Raw genomic sequence first — 23,101 nt, 5'->3', positions numbered from 1 at the left:
TTTTCTCTATGAATTTGGTGAATTTATTCTCACCCACATTTGTTGGAATTGCCCCTCATGTCTCACGATGACAAGTCTATCTTACTTATTTATTTCCCAAATGTCTTTGCAAAGACTCAATAGATAAAATGCATGAAGTTTTAATTGTAGATGTTTGCTTTGATACACGGGCATAATGCTATCACTGTATTTCTAGCAATGATTTTATCAAGATACCCCTTTCTTTTAGTTCTATTAGAAATTATCCTTTGTCGATCGACTAATCCCTAAAACTAACTTATGCATGTAAGACATTCCTTGTATTTCTATTAAGGATTACTCTCTGTCGAGCATCTAACCCCTAAAGATGATGCAAGGATGAATGATATGTGAAATTAAAATAAGAAAGGATGATAGGAAAGAAAACACTTGTTTGCATTGATAAATATGAAGTGTACAATACATCTTTTGACTTTTTAGTCTCCTTTTGTATAGTTGTTGAAGTGAACTTGAGTTTGATATAAAAAATCTTCCTTATTGATATTTTCTGGATCTTTCTCGTTTTTCCCTCTTTTTTATATCTGCAAGCCATACATAAGTAAAATATCAATTCCTAACATTTAAGCCAAAAATAACTACTAAATAAATATTTTTAAAGATATTTTTAATATATTTTATCATAAAAAATAACTCATATTTAGCCTTTATCACACTACTATTCACTTGTTAAAATAAAATAAAGTACGACAAATATAATTCTTAAATAAAAAAATATAAAATTTAAATAGGAAAAATCATTTATGATAAATAATAAATAATAAAGAATTTAGGTATCACTTATAAAAATAAATATTATCCTTACCATTTCGAAATCTCGACCTATATATAGTTAAAAATTGAAATATCACATAACACCGTTCAACTCCCGCCAAACGCCAATGAAAGAACACCAAACATCACACAAAGTGTTCGCGCGCTCCACAGAGAATCGCCATGGCAGATTCAAGGATTTTCCGTCTAAGAAGTCTAACAAGGCACACTACAATTCATCAAAGTTTATTTCCCACTCTTTCTTTTTTCGCTTTTTACATTTATATTCAATTTTTCGTGTTCCTTTTATTCTCTTTCGCCAGATCACAGATAAGAGCTTGAATGCGGCATTTGCATCCCTTTCTGAAGATTCCGTGGATTTATCACCGATCTCCGAGATCTCATTTGCAAATCACAACGAAGATGTCACGGTTAGTTCGAATCTCACTATTTTGTTTCTTCCGATGCTTTTTGTGACGTTTCTTTGTCACCAATTCATGAGTCATGTGAGATAACACAGTAAAACGTTTCCGAAAATGCGTCGCAGCTTGGAATATTTGTGTTAATCGTATTTTTAATTTAAGCTACAATAAAACGAAAATCTTCGATGTGCAAATTATCTTTTTATTTTTATTGTTTGTGTCGGACACAATTCTTACATGTGCTGATTAATTGCTGGTATGTGTTCAATTTTTCAATGCGATTATGGTTGTAATTGCAAAAATCAATTGGATACTGGACTTATTAGGCATTTTGTACTGATAGGGTAATTGATAGTGGAGGCTTCATCTGATTTAATCAATTGTTTCATATATGTTTCAGAACTTCTTGTTGGAAGAACCTTCCTCGGTGACTTTGGTTCCATCTGATTTAAGTCCTAAAAAAATCACCGACGCAACGGAAATTATTGGGTCCGCTAATTCTATTTGCAACGATGAATTAGATAGTTCTAGGTTTAATTCTGTGGAAGCTGAGATTACTGTGAATTTTCTCAGAAATGTTAAAGCTCCCCAATTTAGAAGAGAGCTTATGGATGGCATAATTGAGTATGTTATAAGTGATCTCCAAACCTATACCTTGCCAGAGGAGAGAGATCAGTTTGCTCATTTGCTTTCGATGAAAAGTCGAATGTTGTTTCTGTGTACCTTCATTTGGGTAATTGGAGTATCAGTTCTGCTTTTCTTCACTTTGGATGCTCGTGGCCCTTACAGAGGACCGACGCCAACCTGAACGATTCCACTAAGGTTCATATGCTTTTAGACTACGGGAGAAGAGGTAAGATCCTCTGTTATCTAGCTTGTAAATATATCTCTTCAACTGAAAATTCTTGGAATAACTCGTTCTTAGTCTTACACTTGACTTGAGGTATGCACTTGTTCTTACCCACCTTAACTAAAGCAGTTTTTTGACATGCTGGTCGATTGCACTTGTTCTTACCCACCTTAACTATAACAGTTTTTTGTTTTCTGTAATGCGTATTCTTTTCTTTCCTGCTTTCAGTGGTCTTCAGAATGTATATTCAAACACCGTTGCTTTCTTGCTTTCTTTGAGGATGTGTGCGTTTAAATTTAAGTTGGAAATGTGGTGTGCGCGATTCTATTACTATACAAATCCAACAGATAAAAGTAAGTTGAAAGTAAAAGCAAGGGTGATGATGCTTTTGCAAACGTACGTTTACAACCTTCTACCCAAACACAATGATATTTTGATTCCAGCTTATAGTTCATGTCTTCATTCCCTCTCTCTCTCTTCCTTTTCTTTTTCTTTTTCTTTTTTTAAGGGTCCTAAAATCCTTTGATTGATGGAAGTGTAGAATCAGTTTCTCAATACCTCACTAGGCCATTTCCTATCCCCCTAGCACAGCAAAGGAAAAAATTTATCATCCATCCACTTTCTCTTTCATCCCACTTCCACGTCATCTTCTTTCTATCTCTCCCCTTTTCACCATAACACCTATTACATTTAACACTTTCTCTCCTTCCTTTTTTTCTCTTCTCTCTAACTCTCTTCTTTTTATCCCAATCCACCCTAAATTGGAGTGGACGAATATCAGTGCCCCCAGTAAATGTAGGTCTTGTGCTGACACATGAACAACATTTGGAAAATCCTGCGTAACATTTTTCATGTTCCAAGATAATTTACACCATTGAATTTAATGATAAGACCCATAGCTTGAGAAACTAGCATAAATTTAAGGTTAACATTTTACTCAAAGATAAAATGGAAGTGGTATTTATGAACTTCTCCAATAATTTTCCCTAGTGGTGTCACTTCCTACCGGAATACTCTTGTTAATGTCTAGACCTGCGAATACTGATTCCTAATTGTATTTAATAAATCCTGACATAAGTAGGTTCATCTACCACATATTGACACATCACCTTGAGTCAGAAGACGTCATTGCTAGCATAGTTCACCCTGCTTGATGTTCTATCCAGTCTGTTTGAAACTTCAGGGAGGCCACTTGGCATATCCATATCTACCCGTTTCCCTTTCAATTTGACAATCTATTCTGTATTTATTTTTATCAATGATTATACTTATTCTGCTGGGAGAGCCCAGCTGGTATATCTTCGTCTACCCATTTTTCTTTCAATTTGTTAATCTCTTATGGACTTTTGATCAATGATTATACTGATTTCTGCTCTTGCTCTTGCTTCTTCTGTTTTGGGGTACAATCCATGAAGAGCTTAGTGCCCTAAAATACAAAAGAAAAAAAGGATGTCTCACCTATAACTATTCCCATTATGGATATATAATTTCAATATCTAGTAAATGGTGCCGAGTAATGAATCCAAACCATGGTCTTTTCAATTGTATATTTTCATTATAATAGGCTTGTTATATGAAGGGCGGTGGTGGTGTGTCATCTGATGCTTGAAGGCATAATCAGATTTGATGTCACTAAACATACTGGCATTCCATTTTAACTATCAACAAGACTGTCCTAATGTCATTTTGAAAGTGTATCAAATGCATACTTAAATCAATGTATAACACAAAAATTCGTTATGCCAAAATTTAAGAATGACAATAATATCATGCATAAATATCTGCACTATACCTGTAAGACCAGGACATTTCGGCCTTAAATTCGAATTCATCACTGTAAATGTTCCGTACCTCTAGTGGTTGTTTTTAGCAATCATCTTAAATTCTTTGATCGCTGAAATTTTGACGAGCAGAAACATGCTCTTCGATTAGAAGATTGCGCCACTCATTCAAAAAGAGAAGACACGGTAGTTAAAAAAAGTGAAAGTTTTTGAGATTAAATCTTGACATTATCCCTGATATTGTATTTATTATTAGCATATTTGGTTTCCTATTAATTAGTAATTGATTGGTCTTGTAATTAATATTTTTTTTTCTCATATTATAAATAGCATGGGGTGTGGTCTCTTTGGAGAAATTATATATGGTAGGCCGACATCACCATGTCAGATTTCTCCTCCTTTGACACACAATTACAGTAAATAACATTGTTATAGTTTTGATGTAATCCATGAATGTACTTTTTAAGCCAATGCAGGTGAGAGTAAGACATTCAAAACTAACTTTACTTAAAGTAAGATTTAGTGCATCGGCCTCATCAAAATTTTCACTAAAACACTTACTATCTTTATTATGTTAGAGTTTTTGAGCCTGTGGGACATCAAGAGTGTGTCTATATCCACTTTAACTGTTTCTGCTTTACCAAAACTCAGGGAGACGGGTGGCTGTTTTTTACCACTGGCTCGTGCTAGCTAGGAGTATCATCATGTAGGAAAAGCAAATTTGATTCCCTGGCACTACATCGAATTTAGTGCACATTCATGATTCTATGTTCACATGCTTGCCACCCATAGTGATTAACATGGTACATGAACTAGAGTTCAAATAGTGAATAAACAGTTTTGTATGGAAATTATGTAACTCTGGTATCGTTCCGGTACCTGTACGGAGATTTCTCTTTGGGGTAACCAAACTTGTGGAATACCATATAAATTTACCCAAAAATATGATTATATACTTAATCAGTAAAAGTTCTAATGCATGCATAAGAATATATATCTAACAATAGTATTAAGCACGTTTTAAGGTGGAACTATAGAATTAAGTTATTCAGCAAGTGTGTCAACGGTGGAGTCCACACAACACAAACACCAAGTAGTCAACAATTATGGATTCGTGGCGTTTAATTAACTTTTCATTTAGAATCAGTTGGCTGGACTAGGATATAATTGTATTATCTTGACAGTACTAAATTTGTTGTGAAGATTTTTAAAACCAAAACCATCTTTGATGGAACCTTACTGTAGCACAACTCAAACGTACTGGGCCAACTGATTGGGTTTTCATTTTCGGCACTCTCTATTGGGCTTTTCTTCTTATAGCAGCGGGCCTGACTGAGGTTATTTTTTTCTAACCCAACCATCAAAATTTGATTGATAAGTAAGTAAAATTTGATTAAAAAAAAAAATCTATCAAGGATCTAACTTAGGTATTATTCAAACAAATTTAAGTGAGGTTATGGTGATAAGATTATAACATTATAGCACTTTCATTAAAGAATTGGTTTTTCATAAGATTTTTTATGACATTTTATTTTAATTAATACAAAGTTTTTAACAAATTTTTCATAATTAAGTATTTCTAATACTTCATTATCAATATATAAAATAAAAATTTAATCAATAGATTATTTAATATAGTTAATATCAAATAATATTTGAGTAATTTTAATTTTAAAAAATTACTTTCAGTAATAACAATAATTACAAGTATTGTGAATAATATTTTAGAAGCAATGAATGTATTTGAAAACGAATATAATCTTCTACAAAAAAAAAATTAACTAGTGGAGTATAAATTTATTTTGTTTGTACTTACTGTAATATTTGTATTTTTACAATAAATCAAAATAAATTATATATCATGTAATATATAATTATTTGCTAAATTTTTTTATATAATTACTGGTTAAAAATCAGATATTTAAATAATTACAAAAAAGAAGCCCCTTTAGTTGATTTCTAAGTCATTTCTGATTATAAGATTGATAAGTAAGTAAAATTTGATTAAAAAAAAAAATCTATCAAGGATCTAACTTAGGTATTATTCAAACAAATTTAAGTGAGGTTATGGTGATAAGATTATAACATTATAGCACTTTCATTAAAGAATTGGTTTTTCATAAGATTTTTTATGACATTTTATTTTAATTAATACAAAGTTTTTAACAAATTTTTCATAATTAAGTATTTCTAATACTTCATTATCAATATATAAAATAAAAATTTAATCAATAGATTATTTAATATAGTTAATATCAAATAATATTTGAGTAATTTTAATTTTAAAAAATTACTTTCAGTAATAACAATAATTACAAGTATTGTGAATAATATTTTAGAAGCAATGAATGTATTTGAAAACGAATATAATCTTCTACAAAAAAAAAATTAACTAGTGGAGTATAAATTTATTTTGTTTGTACTTACTGTAATATTTGTATTTTTACAATAAATCAAAATAAATTATATATCATGTAATATATAATTATTTGCTAAATTTTTTTATATAATTACTGGTTAAAAATCAGATATTTAAATAATTACAAAAAAGAAGCCCCTTTAGTTGATTTCTAAGTCATTTCTGATTATAAGATTGTTAAAATATAAAAAACGATCTAACACCTTTTCGTTTCATTTTTTAACTTCCTTTTTTACCATATCACGTCGTTCGTTAGATGAAAAAAAATAAATATTATTTATATCTTTAAACCCTAACTTAGTTGAGTAGCTTTCTAGTTTCTGCTGTGGTGTCTCTTGAGTGCTGAGCTTAGTCCAATGTAGAATTTGCACCACGATTATTCTAGCACAATGTGGGAATGGGAGCTTGGTGGGAAGCAAGCTCTGAAACAAGAATTAAAAAGCAAGACGAGACACCATATATATTGTTCTCTGCTGCTTGGTTCTGAAGGGCTAACAAAGAAATAATCGAGGATCATATTGATAAAAATATTTATTGCAAAGGGTACTGGGTCCATTTCAATTTTCAGGTATATTGTGGAGCATAAGCATCCACATCCTCAAAGGAGTAAAAATCCAAATCCCCAACCAAAATACAAAACCAATGCCGAGGATAGAAAAGTGCAACAACACAACCTACAAAACAAAGCACATGCATCTATGTATCTATCCCCCTCTTGTGTTACATATTTTCGTGTTAGCAGATTATCAAACCCAATAATCATTGCACGGAATGAAAAAGAAATAATCATTTTGCGGGGCCTATGTTTTCAGTCAATAGGTGAAAGACGTGTAAGTGCATACATGCCCCATTCCAAATGGGGTATTAATATTTGATGGAATTGTTCAATGCTCATAATAAAGTAACCGGGGCAGGCAACGAAACTCGAATATTGTCAGAATTTGTCAAAGTTGAGCTCGGTGTGCTTTCGTGTTGATTGGCATTATGTTGCTTTTGATTTTCGGGGGCAAAGTTTGATGGGAGATATAAAGACATAGGATTAAATGAATGTACTGGTCATTCAGGGGCACCGCACAACTTAAATTTTGGTTTCACCCACCCAACATACCGTTCTAGTAAAATTCATTAGTTTGAGTTGAGTAAAATTATTATGGGTGAAAAAACACTTCCTCATCAATGCAAGTTGACACGAGTAATTAAGGATCCAAAAAGAACTTTCAACTTCTCTATGGGTAAGTGGAATCCCTTAATGACACTTTCTTCTCTTAGTGGGCTATCCTCCTTAGAAAAATTCCTTAACGTCTTAGGAGCTAATTGAATAACTATAATTAGATGAAACTACTTATGATTTGGACTTGTGCAGCAATCCATTAAGTGGACTTCTACTGGAATATATATCATTGGCGTCCCACCTTATAGTATTAGGAGTGACTTTTCATTCTACTATTTACTATTTTTTAAAATAAAAAACACTTCCTCTAAATAGTCAATATAATTGTATATCCATACCTTGAACTCAAAATTATCCACACATTAAGTACTTGATGTCAATTATACTTTATTTGTAGGTTATCTACTTCTATAACAATTAAACGAGTAAAGAAAAACAAGTTTTTATCTGAGATATGAACATTTTGTCCCACTTTAGATAGCAGCTAAGAAGTGCCGCAATCTGTAACTTCATTGATTTGGTTATTATTTTTCAAGTTACTTTTTTGTCTAGGTTACTAGACAGTAGAGAATCATTTCAAATTTCAAATTCAAAGATGGGAAGTTTAATCGACATCATAAAATGCATTTTTAACTGCAACATGTTTTTGTCAAATAATCACTTAAACGGCATTTGCTGATAAGAAGTTTGGTTTTTCTTAAATAAGATTTTGAATTTAGATTTTATAAAAAAAATAAGAATTGGTAAAATTTTATCCCTAACAAGCCAACATAACTCGAGTCAAATTAATTCAACGAAGATCCTGGATCCTGAAATACTCAGACAGAACATCATTAATGTGTGCAAAAATAAGCTTTTAATCACTAGTCACAATTGTTGAAATACCTGTTTGTGTAATCATGAAACAAAGTTTGGGGGATGATTCACGATTACCGAGGCAATGCTAACGACATTTTTTCAAAGCAGGAAAATAAATTTCTTTCGTTCAACTGAAGCTGCCAACTTAAATGCAAAAAGAAAAGTTGTACTCAGGTTAGTTGTGAGATTTGAGGAGACACAACCATAACCACTGAATCCAGAAACATACAAAAATAAAACACTACGAATGTCATTGATTAAAATTTAAAACCTGTTTACGTAACATGACATGATTATTATGGGAGCTCAAGATAGAGAAAACTGAATTGTTATTCAATTGAGATTAAAATCTAAAATAAAAAGAGTTCTAACAGAAATATCTTAACTATCCTAACATAAAACAGAAAAACATAACTAAAACTATCTTTTTGTAAAAAGGTTTGAAATCAAGGGGCTTGGTGAAGATATATGCAAGTTGGTCTTTGGTAGATATGGGGAGAAGATGGAAGAGCTTGGTTTGAAGTTTCTCACTAACAACGTGGTAGTCGATGTCAATGTGTTTAGATCGCTCATGGAAAGTAGGGTTGGTTGCGATGTAGGTAGTTGACTTGTTGTCACAGGAAAGGAGAGATGGTGAAATGAAGGGAAGTTGTAATTCTTTGAGAATGTAGGTGAGCCATTGAATTTCACGAGTGGTGGAAGTCAATGCGCGATATTCAACTTCAATGGAGGACCATGAGACAATAGATTGCTTTTTGGAAGCTAAGATATTAAGGATTAACCAAGAAAAATACAATATCTAGTTATGTATTATCTAGTTTTTGAATAGCTTGCCCAGTCTGAATTTGAGAAGGCTTTAAGTTAAAGTTGAGAATCAATAGAATAGAAGAGACCATGGGCAGGGGTGGCTTTGATGTAGCGAAGTACCCTAATTATGGCTTGATGATGAGAAATGGTTGGACAACTTATGAATTGGCTTAACTATTGAACTGAACAATAGAGATCAAGTCTAGTGATGGTAAGATATAAAAGTCTACCAATGGGACATCTATAGGTTGTTGGATTATCCAAGAGCTTGCCATCATCTTTGTGAAGCTTGAAATTTTTTATCATAGGAGTATTGGCAAGTTTGGAAGCCAAAAGACCCACGTCAGAAATTATTTCCAATGCATATTTTCTTTAACAAATATGGATTCCTTGATGAGACCGAGCAATCTCAAATCCAAGAAAATATTTAAGATTGTCGAGGTCACGAATTCTAAATTGTTTGTTGAGAAATTGCTTAATGTCATTAATTTCTTGTTGGTTGTTTCCTGCAAGGATCAAATCATCCACGTAAACAAGTAATGCAGTGAGAGAGTGATTATAACATTTAAAAATACTGACTGATCAGAGGAAGATTAAGTGAATCCATGGTTTATTAAATAGGAAGAGAGTCGAGAAAATCATTGTTTGTTTGACTGTTTCAAACCATATAGTGCTTTCTTAAGCTTGCAGACTTGATTTGGTTGAGTAGGAGTGATGCCTAAGGGAAGTTCCATATACACCTTCATTTAGATTTCCATGAAGGAATGCATTGTGGATGTCAAGTTGTTGCAAGGACCATTGATTTGCTACAACAATGGCCAAAAGTAGCCGAATTTTGTTAACCTTTGCAATTAGTGAAAAAGTGGCAAAGCAATCGATACCTTTGGTTTGAGAGAATCCATAGGAAACAAGCCTAGATTTGTGTCATTCTAAGGAGCCATCTTCTTTGAGTTTTATCTTGTAAACCTGTTTACATCCAATAGGTTTCTTACCTTCTGGCAAAGGCATGAGATCATAAGTATTATTTTGATTATGGGCATCGATTCCAAGCCGTAGATTTGATGGCTTGTTTGTATGTCTTGGGTTCTTCCAATGTAGATATAGTTAAATTATAATGTCTATCTGAAGGAGAATGTGTGTGATAACCCAAGTAAGAAGATAAGGGATAAGGGATGTTATGTGTATCATCACAAGTGACAAAATTGGAAATTCTTCAATGGAAATCACGTAGATATTCAGGTGTTGTTTTAGTTCTAGTGGATCTCCTAAGAGGCACATTTTGTGTAGGTTCATTATTTGCAAAAAATAATATTTTCAGTATTAGTTTGTGGTAAAGAAATAGGTTCAAGATTGTTAGTGATAGGGGAATAATGGATGCATCAAATAACAAGTTATCATCAATGTGTGAAAAGGGTGCATGATCAGGGGTAATAGAGACTTGACAGGGAAAACATTCTCATAAAAAATAGTATGTCTACTAACAAAGGTAGATTTAAAACCTAAGTCAAATAAAATATATCCTTTGGTACCTAGTTTGTACCCTAGGAAGATACACTATCTTGCGCGACTATCAAGCTTGGTTCTATATTGGCTTATGGTTGAGCAATAAGCAAGGCAACCAAAAAATTTTAAGTCAAGAAATGTAGGAGGTTTGTCATGTAACATTTCAAAAAGGATTTTGTAATTTAGAACAAGAGTTGGTAATCTATTTATTAGATGTACAACATGGCAAACAACATAAGACCAAAAACTTTAGGCAAATTAGAATGGAAGAGTAAAACACGAGTGACATCTAAAAGGTGTCTATGCTTCCTTTCAACTTTAGAATTTTGTTGTGGAGTTTCCACACAATAGGTTTGATGCAAGATGCCATGATCATCATAAAAGGTAAGCATATTAAATTCTTGGCCATTATCATATCTAATAGTTTTAATATAGTAGTTATGATGATTAGAAACATGATGGATGAATATGCATGTCCTAGTATCAACTTTTTATTTCGAGAGATAGCTCCAAGTATGCCTAGTGGAATCATCAACAATAGTTATAAAATATTCAAATCCTTGAAAAGAGACAACATTGAGTCAATAAATCATGTATCATGACAAATATTAGCCATATTAGATTCAAAACATACAAAGGAAAAATAAGTACCCTTCTTTCCAAGCCAAGCCTTATGTTTATAGTAGTTTGTTAACCGTTTGACAAGTGTACCAAAATATCTAAATAGTAAAGACTCGGAAGTTCGAGTGTCAATTTTTACAAGGACATTGTCTTGTACTTCTGTTGGATAATTTCCAATTTATAAGAGGAAAAGAGGAGCTAAAACAAATAATAACTAAAATAATAGATATTAATAAGAGACAAAGGATATAATAGGGAATTCAATGAGATGGGAATGTTAGGACCTAGTATGCCTTATTTACTTAAGATGTATTATTTTATATTTTTCTCTACCAATTAGGTAAATTTTTCCTACCTACATCTATTAGAATATTTGCCCCTGATATCTCACGATGACAAACATATTTTACCTGTCTATCTCCCAAATGTCTTTACAAAGATTCAATAGATAAAATGCATGAAGTTCTAATTCTAAATGCTTGCCTTGATGCATGGGCACAATGCAATCACTTTATGTCTAACAATGATTTTATTAAGATACCTCTTTCTTTTATTTCTATTAGGAATTACCCTCTGTCGAGCAACTAATTCTTAAAATTAATGCATGTAAAACCTTTCTTGTATTTCTATTAAGGATTACCCTTTGTCGAGCACCTGACCGCTAAAGATGATGCAAGGATGAATGATACATGAAATTAAAATAAGAAAGAATAATAAGAAAGAAAACACCTGTTTGCATTGATAGATATGAAGCATACAATACATCTTTTGGCTTTTTAGGCCTGTTAGGCCCTAACTAAGGGTTTAGCCTCTCATGACCATAAGGGGTCTTACACTAGAAAAAGGGTATAGAAACTAATAGAGGAGAAATGATGGAAAAAAGGAATAGAAAATAATGGAAGAGAAGAAAGAATTCCCTAAGGGAGAGTTCTCAGGCTTTGGGTGTGTATTAGAATGCTTTGAGATTCGGTGTGTCTTTTCTCTTTGACATGACTCCCTTTTTATAGATGCTGGAATGGACTTGGGTCTGTGTACTCGCATTAAGTCTGCGTTGCTCGCTTAGCGCGAGTGCCTGTATTCGCGCTTAGTGCACCTCTTCTTGCTTAGCACTAATGCGTGTTTTCACGCTGAACGCCTCTTGGGCTGGGCCTGATACCAAAATCTTCTTTTTTCATATGTTTGGTATTTTCCGCATCTTTTTGGCTTTTAATCCCTCATTTTTATATCTGCAAGACATAAATAGGAAAAACATCAATTCTTAACAATTAAGCATAAATATCTGTTAAATAAATATTTTAAGGTTATTTTCATTATAAAAAATAACTCATATTTAGCCGTTATCACAGTCCTTCTTCATGTGTCTTTACATTATTTTTCTTTTTCATATCCAACCAAACAATAGAAGAAAACAACACATTTTTAATCTTTTTCCCTTGCTCTCTTTTTCACCAAAACCAAACAATTTGTAAGAGTATATTAAATAACAAATGCATGACTAAACTAAAAACACAACAATTTTAAATTTTACAAGTAGTTTGATCAACAAATCTTTATCACACGAAAGAGTTTAAGGGTAACAATGAATTGAACCAACTAAAAAATAGTTGGAAACTTAATTCAATAATCAACTCGTTGAATTTGGTTCATGAACCAAATGAGTTAAACTTAAGTTAAAAATTAAACTTATTAAATAAATTAGTTGAACTTAAGTTGCATATAATTTAACTTGTTTGGCTCATGGATCGGTTATATATACATATTAAATTTATATAATTGATTGGATTTTCTTTTCTTTTATATATGCATGGTGGAGTAGTTTTTATTTATGCGGGCTTTGGTTATAATTATGTTTTTTTGGTCATACTTTGTGGTCCTATAAAGCTAATAGAATAAGTTTAGTTTTGCCTTTTTAAACAAAATTAAACAATCATTTTACCTAAAATATACTAATAAATTGAAAATTTAAAATACATAAGATTTAAAATTTTTTATTCTTAGTTCATGTGATTCGAGCTAACAAGTCGAATCAAACTATTCTAAGCTTAAACATAATTGAGTTTGAGTTGGAAAAAAAAGTTCATATCAAACTCAAAGTTGAGTTATGAGTTGAGCTGAATGTTAATGAGTTGAACTGAACTCGATTCATTTTCAACTCTATACTAGACATTCATCACACAAGGTTATTGTTACAATGAAGGGGTTGAATCTATTCAATGGAAATTAGTTTAGTAGAAGAAATTAATCCTCGCTAATGCAATGAATTAGGGTCTAAATATTTATTAAAAGAAGTATTCATATTTGACATTCATAGACCATGTCTCCAATAAGATTATCTTAAAACGAAGATACATGTGTGGGAAAAATGATCTTATTCACAAGTTGTAAATATAGCGGGCTAGTGCAGAAAATGGAGGTGTTCACCTGCCAAACTGAAGCAACCAAACCAAACCAACATAGCCAGCAAGTGTTGAAAGGCCCAACCAACATCCGAACATGCAAGGTTCCAAACAACACCCAAAAAAGAAAAGCATGATTAAGAAGGAGTTTACTAGTAGTTAACAATGAATTAATTAGGTTAAGAAGGAAAAGAAAAAGGATGCGTGGTGTGTGGCGATTCCTTTATATAAGCCTCCTCCACCCTTTCTCTCTCCCTTCAACTCAACCTCCTTGTGAAGTTGAAGGGACACCTCACCCACCCGAAACACCATCCATTCTCAGCCACCACCCTCTCTCTCAAACCCTTAGTTTCCATTCTCAAGAGTGAAGCTCTTCCAACTATATATACATACACATATCTCTTCAGAACCCACTCCCTCACTTCTGGAATCTAGCCATAAAAATCATAAATTTCCCTCTTTCACCCGAATCTCTATACCGTATCCATCTGAATCCAACAAATTTTCCCACAAATAGAAAGTTAGAAGCCCCCCCAAAAACACAAACCCCCTTTTAAGTTTTAATTTCCCCAACGTTGTTGTACCATGTCGTCATCTCTGATCGCGAATCCAACTGCGGATCGGTCGCGTGACTCTCACCGCACAAAGAAGAAGAAGAAATCCCTTAAGCAACACCAACTACAGCATGAGCAGAGCCACGCCAAATGGAAATCCCACGCGCAACAACAGCTATACTCCTCCAAGCTCCACCATGCTCTGGCGCGTGTCAACATCTCCGGCGACGCGCCGCGCCGCGGCAGGGCGGTGCGCGAGGCGGCCGACAGGGTTCTCGCCGTCGCCGCGAAGGGGAGAACGCGGTGGAGCCGCGCCATCCTGACTAACCGGCTCAAGCTGAAGTTCAGGAAGCCGATTCACAAGAGGCAGAAGGTTGTTGTTGGGCCGGGCCGGCCCAAGAAGGCCCGGTTCAGCGTTCTCCGGCTCAAGGGGAAAACCCTGCCCGCGGTCCAGAGGAAGGTTAGGGTTCTGGGCCGGTTGGTTCCCGGTTGCAGAAAAGAACCGCTTCCCGTGATTCTCGAAGAGGCCATCGATTACATACCCGCGCTCGAGATGCAGGTTCGCGCCATGCAAGCTCTCGCTGACTTACTCTTAGGCTCTTCCTCCGCCTCAACCTCCGCCGCCGCGCCGCCAAGTTGATCTCACTTTCCGGCGAATATGCCACGTGTCATATATTTTTTTTCCTCTTCTTGATTTTTGTTATTATTTGCCTCGTTTTCACTTTCGTTTATGTTAATTGTCCAGTACATACATATTATATCTTCTTCTATTTCCTCTTCTTTTTTTTAAATTTACCTTTCGAGCAAAACAATCTCATACTTAATTAGCTTGGAATGTTTATCAGAATATTGTCTTTTAATTTTAACTTCCTCAATCAAGGACCAAGGGGTTCTCGTTCTGATAGTTGAAGCTATCCATAAAATAAAAATTCTCAATCAAGGATGGTTTATGTAATGTAACATCAATTATAAGTTATTTTCTTTTTCGGGCGGGGCGGGGGCATGTGAATTTCGGTTGTGGATCTGTTTTGATTTTGAAAAAAAAAATGAAAAAAGAAAGAGTTTTTAACATTCAATTTTTGTCCAAATTAAGTAGTAGATTGATTAAAGAAGAAACTATGGTGATGATAATGTGATGATGAAGTAGCTGGTAAGCTAGAGTTAAGAAGCCTGCAAACGAAACAATCCAATCTTGAGGGTAATGACTAACAAATGTGTGTATGTCCTTGTTAAGGTAAAGAATTCATTATTTATGGTTTGCACAGCCACTGAGCAGCAAAATTTAAGATAAACCTTTTCTAGTCTGATAGGAAACGAGAAAACTCTCCTTTAGAATATATGAATATAATATAATTACATGTCCAAAACTAGTGCCAATTGATTTACATGATAATAGTATTCTCTATAGAAAATTGTAGATAAATACGCCATAGAGTAAAATTGGGATCCTGATATACCTGCAGAAATTAAAAAATTCTGATATTACGACTAAAATCATGTTACAAACAGTTTTATAATTGGTATAGAGACCTACAAATAGGTCGTTTTTGCTAGGTTGGGTATATTTTGGCAATTGCTTTAAGTCATCTATGTGCATCCTTCAAATCGATTGAACCAAAAGTTTTAAATTTTTATTTCTCACAATATATATATATATATATATATATATATATATATATATATATATATATATATATATATATATATAATGGTCGCTTAATCTAACGTTAAATCAAATACATCCTTGGTCTTACTGATAGAAAACTCAAATAGGGCACAACAGCTTTTTCTAAATTGATCCGGTTTTGTGATACTGAATTTATAGAAAGAGTTTTATACTATCAACAAGGCGCTGAATGCTGGGAAGTTATTGGTCTTTATCTCAGTAAGCATAGAGAAGGATAGGGTTACCCTGTTAGGGTTCTGTTGGGGAAAGCAAGTTTGTGTCATTGAAATTGCATAGCTAACTCCACTTCTCTAAAGTTTTACCGAAAGTGCCAAAGAAATGCTTATTCGACATATTACTATGGTCCCATGTGGCTTGTCGCCCCCACCTCGTACGACACTGCTGACATTTTTACATCACCCTCTCTCTTCTTCTTCTTCTTGTATAACCCCACCAACATTAACGTCCTCCTGCAACTTCTACCCGCCAAAGCCACCATCACAAAACACACCCCCCCAAAAAAAAAATTAAATAAATAAAGAAAAAAAAAACATAGACTGAATTTGGGCGTATCTGAGAAACTGAGGCTAAAACTTCACATGGTCTTCCACATGGGGCAAATGAGCTGAACTACTAATGAGTTGACACGTATCCACGCGGCCACGCTGTTCTTTCAGGCTCAGACAAAAAACTGCCTCTCACTTTCGGTGGCAGAGAGAGCACACGAGTGCCTTAGTTTCATCGCTATCAAAAGTAGTGCCTCTTCCCTTCTAGACCCCATTTCAGGATCATGATTCATGAAGAAAAATGGCTTAGAATAAGGACGGGATGGGTTAATTTACCACCAAAGGCAATTAATTATTGAAAAATAGGACCACCTAAAATCAAAAGCCTTAACATTTATTTACTGGTACGTGCCATTAAAGTTTGTCACGTGATGTGTGCACTTATTTATTTCAAGATTTTCAGTAATCAGTGACCAGAATTCAATACCTTCCCATGTGGCTATTGAATTTTGCTTTTTACACCATGCCAGGGTCACCCAATTGGGGATTCTGACAATAGCCAATGACACATGCAAGAGAAGGATCAAATGTGATTTTGATTATAAAAAAGATATTTAAATATATTTTGGTTCCTCTAATTTAGTATTTTTTTTGTTTTCATTTTTGTAACAAAAATTGTTTTCATTTTTGTAACAAAAATTGTTTTAATTTTTGTAAAATATGTTTTTTTGTTTTTTTTCCTTAAAATATTTTAGATAATATTTTTTTCTTGTTTAAAATAAATTTTACTTTCAAGACACTATGTAAAACGCTTTAAAAACAAAAAATAAATAAATATATTTTACAAGAACTAAAGCAAAAAAAAAATTACAAGGATAAAAATAAAAAAAATATTAAATTACAAAGACAAAAAATATATATTTAAATTTAAAAAATAAACAAATACTAATCAATATCATTAAAACATTGGTTAATGAATTAAAATGAGAAATTATTTATTAAAATGTATAAAATTATATTATTTATAATTTTTTTTACACTCATATAATTTCCACCATAAATATCTTCTCCCTTTAACCTTAGGACACTTGTAAGCAAGACGAAAAAAACTATAGAAGAAATGGATATGGGAATATAAAATAGAGGGCCTAGGTTATATATATCCGTCCACATCCAGCACCATATAATAAAAAGCATGACTATTTTCAAACAAGTGACAATGGTCATTGGTCAATGTGGCACCGTTTGCTTAATGAAACTCGTAACACAAATGTTACCATCACAGCAAAAACAGATTCAAGAAAGGGAAAAGGGAATAACAAATTAACAAATCTATTCCCTTTGTGTTGTTGTCCTCTTCCCTTTGATCATGCGTTTCTCCCAAAAATGTTTCTTCTGACAAAGATATTCTCGATTAATTTACCAAAGAATGAACCAATAATACTTTATTCCACCCAATTCTCTTCATATACGAATTCTACGGGTGTCGCTTTTGAACTTTGATCAAATAGTTTCGTATGATAACGCTGTAAAGGAAAAAGGACAAAGGGGTGTTGGCCGGCTTGTTATAATAATATAATAGTACTGAAAATAGTATACAATTTTGGTTTTCTTTTGGAACAGGGGTGGATAGAGTTTTTTGGTTGTGGACAGTATAAGGTAGGTCTTTTGTGACAGGTTATTATATATTTTTACTGATGGTAAAAATAGTATACAATTAACCTTTATATGAGTTATACGTCATACAATTCTCATGCATATGGGTTTAAGGCTTTCTTTGTACCTCTTATTATATATTCGTCTGCTTCTTATATAAGTAAAAAAATGATATTATATGTTAGACTTAAATATAAATAAATATAATTAATTATCATATTTAATGTTATTATTTTTAAAATATTTTTATTTAATTTTAATTTTATCTTAATGACTCCTTTTTATTTAGAAATAATCTTATTTTTTACTTGAGATTATGAAAATTAAATAATATTAACTAATTTTTTTAATTAGTGTAAAATTACTTAATTTTGCTTATATGAGTTAAGAGAAAATATTTGTTTTCCCGAGAAAAAAAGTCTATTGGAAAGAGTATATTCAAAGCTTATTTAAATCTATATTATGATAAACACATTTGTGTTAATTAAGTGTTTAGGAAATTTTATGAAAATAATTTATGATATTATAATAAGTTATTTTCAACTTATTTTAATAGGTTATTCAGGTTAACTTATGAAAATAACTTACAATTTAATTATATGAAAATATTTTCATCCTATTTTGTCCTTAATTATAAAAGTAACTTATATATAAGGCTAAAATTAAAATAATTTATTCAGGTTAACTTTTATAAATAACTTACAAGTTATACGAAAATATTTTAATCCTATTTTTTCCTTAATTATAAAAGTACCTTTATATTCTATTTTTCCAAAAAATAGAATAAAAAAACACAAGAGCTTATTATCGTTAGATGTTTTTCTACTCTTATCTTTTTTCATCATACTATCTATTTTTATTTTAATTTGACTATCAAACATAACAAGTATAAAATGAACACCAACTTGTAAAGCAGTATCCTTAAAATATTGATTAAAAGATTTAAAAAAATATATATTTATTATGAAGATTAAAACAAAACATTAAAAAAAATTATGGATGATATAATTTTACATATTTCAATATTTTTTAATTTCTTAACCAGTACTTTAAAACAACTATTAGTATTTTTCAATGAATAATATCACTTGACCTTTAAAGGGGCCAATGGATTAAATAAGGGATGCCTAGATATTTGAGTATCTCTCTTTATAGTTTTCATTAATTAAATGAAAAGTGATAAATATGTTGTTAAAACTTGCAAATTGTCATTCGTGACAGCCATGAACTATTAATTACTCCGCAATTAGAACTTGATTTTGAAATTTTGAAGAAGACTAAAGAGCCGAGCCAAACTCGCAGCACTAACTCTTTGGAACATAATGATAACTAATTAGGAATATACCACCTCCACAAAGCATTAGATTATGTGTGCTTAGCTTGTGGCATACAACGGTGTGCCACAAAGCAATTGTCGTTACATAAAATAAGTAGCTATCAGTCTGTGCTTTATGACTACACTAATAACTATATATTAAAGGTAATTAAGTTAATTAGAGTAACTTTAAGACAGATTAAAGAATAGATTGCGTAACCATTTTGGTTTATTTTTATCATGCTTGTAAAATTTTAGGTGGGTAACGTGTTACGTGGTGGTGATGAGGATAAGAAATCTTTGTCCCCGGTAACTGAAACATTAAGCTTCTTGATTGCTTTGATATTTTCTACTCTTGATCATTTCTTATGTGAGTTGAATATCATCGGAAGTTCTACCAAAAAACATATATAATCCAGTAAGATATGAAAGAGCACGTGAAAAGAGGAGAAATAGTAAATTAACAGGAGATGAAAATGATTTGTTTTGTTTTGAAAAATAAAATAATATCGATGAAAAAGAAAGATTAGTGGAAAAGGAGAAAAGTTTTATGATTTTAAGTCTCTCTTATTTATGAAATTAGGAATTCAAATTAAATTACTAAAACAAATAACATGAACAAGTAAATAAAAAGAAAAATAAAAATATTCAAAACTGTAGTCTATAATTTACACGAACGATTATTTTTAATTAGTAATACATTATATAAAGTATTTTAATGATAATCTATTCAATACATGATATTATTTTTATATATAATTTACAAACAATAAGCATAACATTAACGAATCATATAAATTTTTATTTCAGAAACACGTGCATCTTTTTTTAAATTTTTTATCTTGTTAAAACACAATCATAAAATTCAGAACGTTAAATATAAAAACAAATAATTGAACTGTTAGTATATATATATATATATATATATATATATATATATATATCAATCAATCAATCAAAGAATAAACCATCCAAATTATTCTTTTCTAGAGCTTTATATTATTTTCACTTTACTATTCTTTAGTTTTTTTGGTATACCAAAAAACACGATGATGATGCCACACACTTTGAAGGTAAAACAAGGTCATCATCATCATCTGTTCCCTCCCCCTCCTGGTCTTTCTTTTGTCCCCCCCTTAGTTTCCCTGAAGCCTCTTTCAGCAGGTAATCTATTATATATATATATATATATATATATATATATATATATATATATATATATATATATATATGTGTGTGTGTGTGTGTGTGTGTGTGTGTGTGTGTGTGTGTGTGTGTGTGTGTGTGTGTGTGTGTGTGTGTGTGTGTGCTGAAAATGAAGAAGATAATATATTATATATTTAGCTATGAAATTATGAGGGATACACAACAGGCGTTGAAAAATCATAGTCACATGTGCTGTGTTAAGACAAACTCCAACACCATAAGCCATGTTGCCACCCACTTCCCTTTGCCATGTGAGCAAAACCAACCCTCTACTTACTTATTCTTTCTCTCTTTACTTTGACAATATAAATTGCTTTTTCATATGGCCTGCTCCATGTGAGTACAACAAAAGCTAAGGTAAAGAAAAGGACAAGCATTTGAAAAATCTGCATAATTTATTTAAAAAGCTTTCCCTAAACCACATGGAGGGGTCATGCCTTGTCCATCATAACTCAAGAAAAAAAAATAATAAAGTGACAAAAGAGAAAAAGAAAAAGCTAGTGTACATGTAGAGATGGCAACCCCATATGGTCGCCACTATACGCAGATGTGAGGAGTTGGCTTTCAATTAGCCCCTTAATATTGCACATTAATTTCGAATTCGTCTTCTTCCGTACGTGCCGACAAAAATTGCAGATTTTGCATGGAAGAAATAATTCTGGTTTTTTTGCTATAAGTAACCAATGGCTAATTATTTTTACTCTTTTTTCAGAGTTAGAATATGTTAACAATGTATATTAATTTTTTTTGACAAAAAGTCCAACTATCGGAATCCAACAAATCACATATCTCCATTAATTTTCTCTCTCTCTCTGAGTAATGAATGTCGGAATCCAGAGCAGCTTGACCTGCACCACCGCCAATACTGTCATCAGCGACCAGGGCCACCGTAACATCTCCGGCTTCAGCATGATCGACTTTTGTTTGCTATTTGGAAGCAAGTTTCTCTTATTTTAAGGTCTACAATATTTTTTTAAGCTAACTCTGTAGTTATAGCTTTGTTAATAATAACAATTTTTCTTTTGTGGTTGCACATGCATATAGGAGAATGATTTCTTCTACTGTGAGAAGAATTTTTTTAATGAAACACTTCAACTACAATGGCGTCAGGCCTTCTTGGCCTGGGAGAGGAAAGATGAGTGAAATATGAAAGAGATAATGTAGAATGGAGAGAGCAAAATACATTTTTTATTTTTTGAAAACATTTAAATGCAAATAACTATAATATCCTTAAAATAAATTTGGTTGGACTTTTTCCTAATATACTCTAACTAAAAAAAAGAGTAAGAATATGTTAGCAATTCTCATATATACATAAAGAAGAGAATAATTTATTTTCAGAATAATTTTAAAAGAATTAATTTTTATTTTAATTATTTTTTTTCAAATTTAATAATTAAAATTAATTTATCATTACAATAATTAGATTTAAGAGGATAAATGGTGAGGATAAAGAGTAATCTTAAAAGAGTTATTGTTAGAGTAAGTTGATCCCTACTCATGTATAATAATAATAATTTTTTATACAGCAGTATGTATTTCATTAATCTAGTAAAATTCAAATTATTTACATTTAAATTGGGTATGTTACCAGTTTAATATAAATTGAACGGTACTGCAGATAATATAGCACTGGTAGATTTTGGCGTAGCAAACGGATCGATGATTAGTGTACGGGAAGAATAGCTTTAATGTGATTAGGGTAGGGTTTTGATGTGTGTCACTTCACCTAATACATATATTATTGTTCATTTGTTTTACAGTTTCACTATTTAAATATCTAAAAATTGATATCATATGTAGTACTCCAATTTGCAACTGGCGTTTTACTATAAAAATAAAAGAACCTACTCCTGGGGCCATATGCAGACTTATATAATTTATTCATATATTATAAATTAATATATAACTTGAAAAATAAGATATTTCTAGTATTATTTCTCTTCTCTCTTTTATGTGTATTTCACACACTAATTAATATTGTAACTAAGTTAAATAAAAAAGAATTCTCTCTCCATCACTACAAATTAATTATCCTTCTTCTTGTTGTTATTTATATACTTAATTTTCTTAACTAGCTACTCCGTTCAATATTCCATCTTTTCTCTCTATTTTAAGATGACTCTAATAGTTTCTTAAAAATATTAATAATAAAAAAAACCTTATATCACATTTTAAATAAATTATTATAAACCTAAAATATAATATAAATGTAAACCACCAAAACTTGTAACTTGACTGTGTCAACTCCAATTGAGCGAAAATGATATGATTATAATGTTTTTAATAATTAAAGAATTTGATTGAACTTTTTAAAAATTGAAGAACCCAGATAAATTTATGTAAATAATGAAACAAATATAATGGACACTCAAATTCCTATGCAACACCGAGAAAGAGAGTAAAAAAAACATGCCTAATTTTTTATGTAATAATAAGAAAAATGAAGAGAAATGAAAAGTGGTATTAAAGTATTTAAAATAATGAGATATTTTTGTATCATCACTCATAAATAAATAAAATATCAATTATATAATTAAGTCTACTTTGATTCATTTTTTCTCTTTCTTTCTTTTAATCA

General features: G+C 31.7%; 2 protein-coding genes across 2 annotated transcripts; both read left to right on the top strand.

Moving 5' to 3' along the window:
• The first annotated feature begins 917 nt into the window (after positions 1 to 917).
• LOC114385828 lies at positions 918 to 2,754 on the top strand. Its single transcript, XM_028345892.1, has 2 exons — positions 918 to 1,220; positions 1,612 to 2,754. The coding sequence occupies exons 1-2, from the start codon at positions 918 to 920 to the stop codon at positions 2,017 to 2,019; spliced, it is 711 nt and encodes a 236-aa protein (XP_028201693.1). The 3' UTR covers positions 2,020 to 2,754.
• Positions 2,755 to 13,790: 11,036 nt separating this feature from the next.
• Positions 13,791 to 14,958, top strand: LOC114388576 (transcription factor bHLH147-like). Its single transcript, XM_028349127.1, has one exon. The coding sequence runs from the start codon at positions 14,203 to 14,205 to the stop codon at positions 14,809 to 14,811; it is 609 nt and encodes a 202-aa protein (XP_028204928.1). The 5' UTR covers positions 13,791 to 14,202; the 3' UTR covers positions 14,812 to 14,958.
• The last annotated feature ends 8,143 nt before the right edge of the window (positions 14,959 to 23,101 follow it).

Source organism: Glycine soja, chromosome 15 (genome assembly GCF_004193775.1).
Source record: "Glycine soja cultivar W05 chromosome 15, ASM419377v2, whole genome shotgun sequence".
In the NCBI taxonomy this organism is placed as follows: domain Eukaryota; kingdom Viridiplantae; phylum Streptophyta; class Magnoliopsida; order Fabales; family Fabaceae; genus Glycine; species Glycine soja.
Note: the sequence above shows the minus strand (reverse complement) of the source record. Positions and strands in the feature narration are given on the sequence as shown.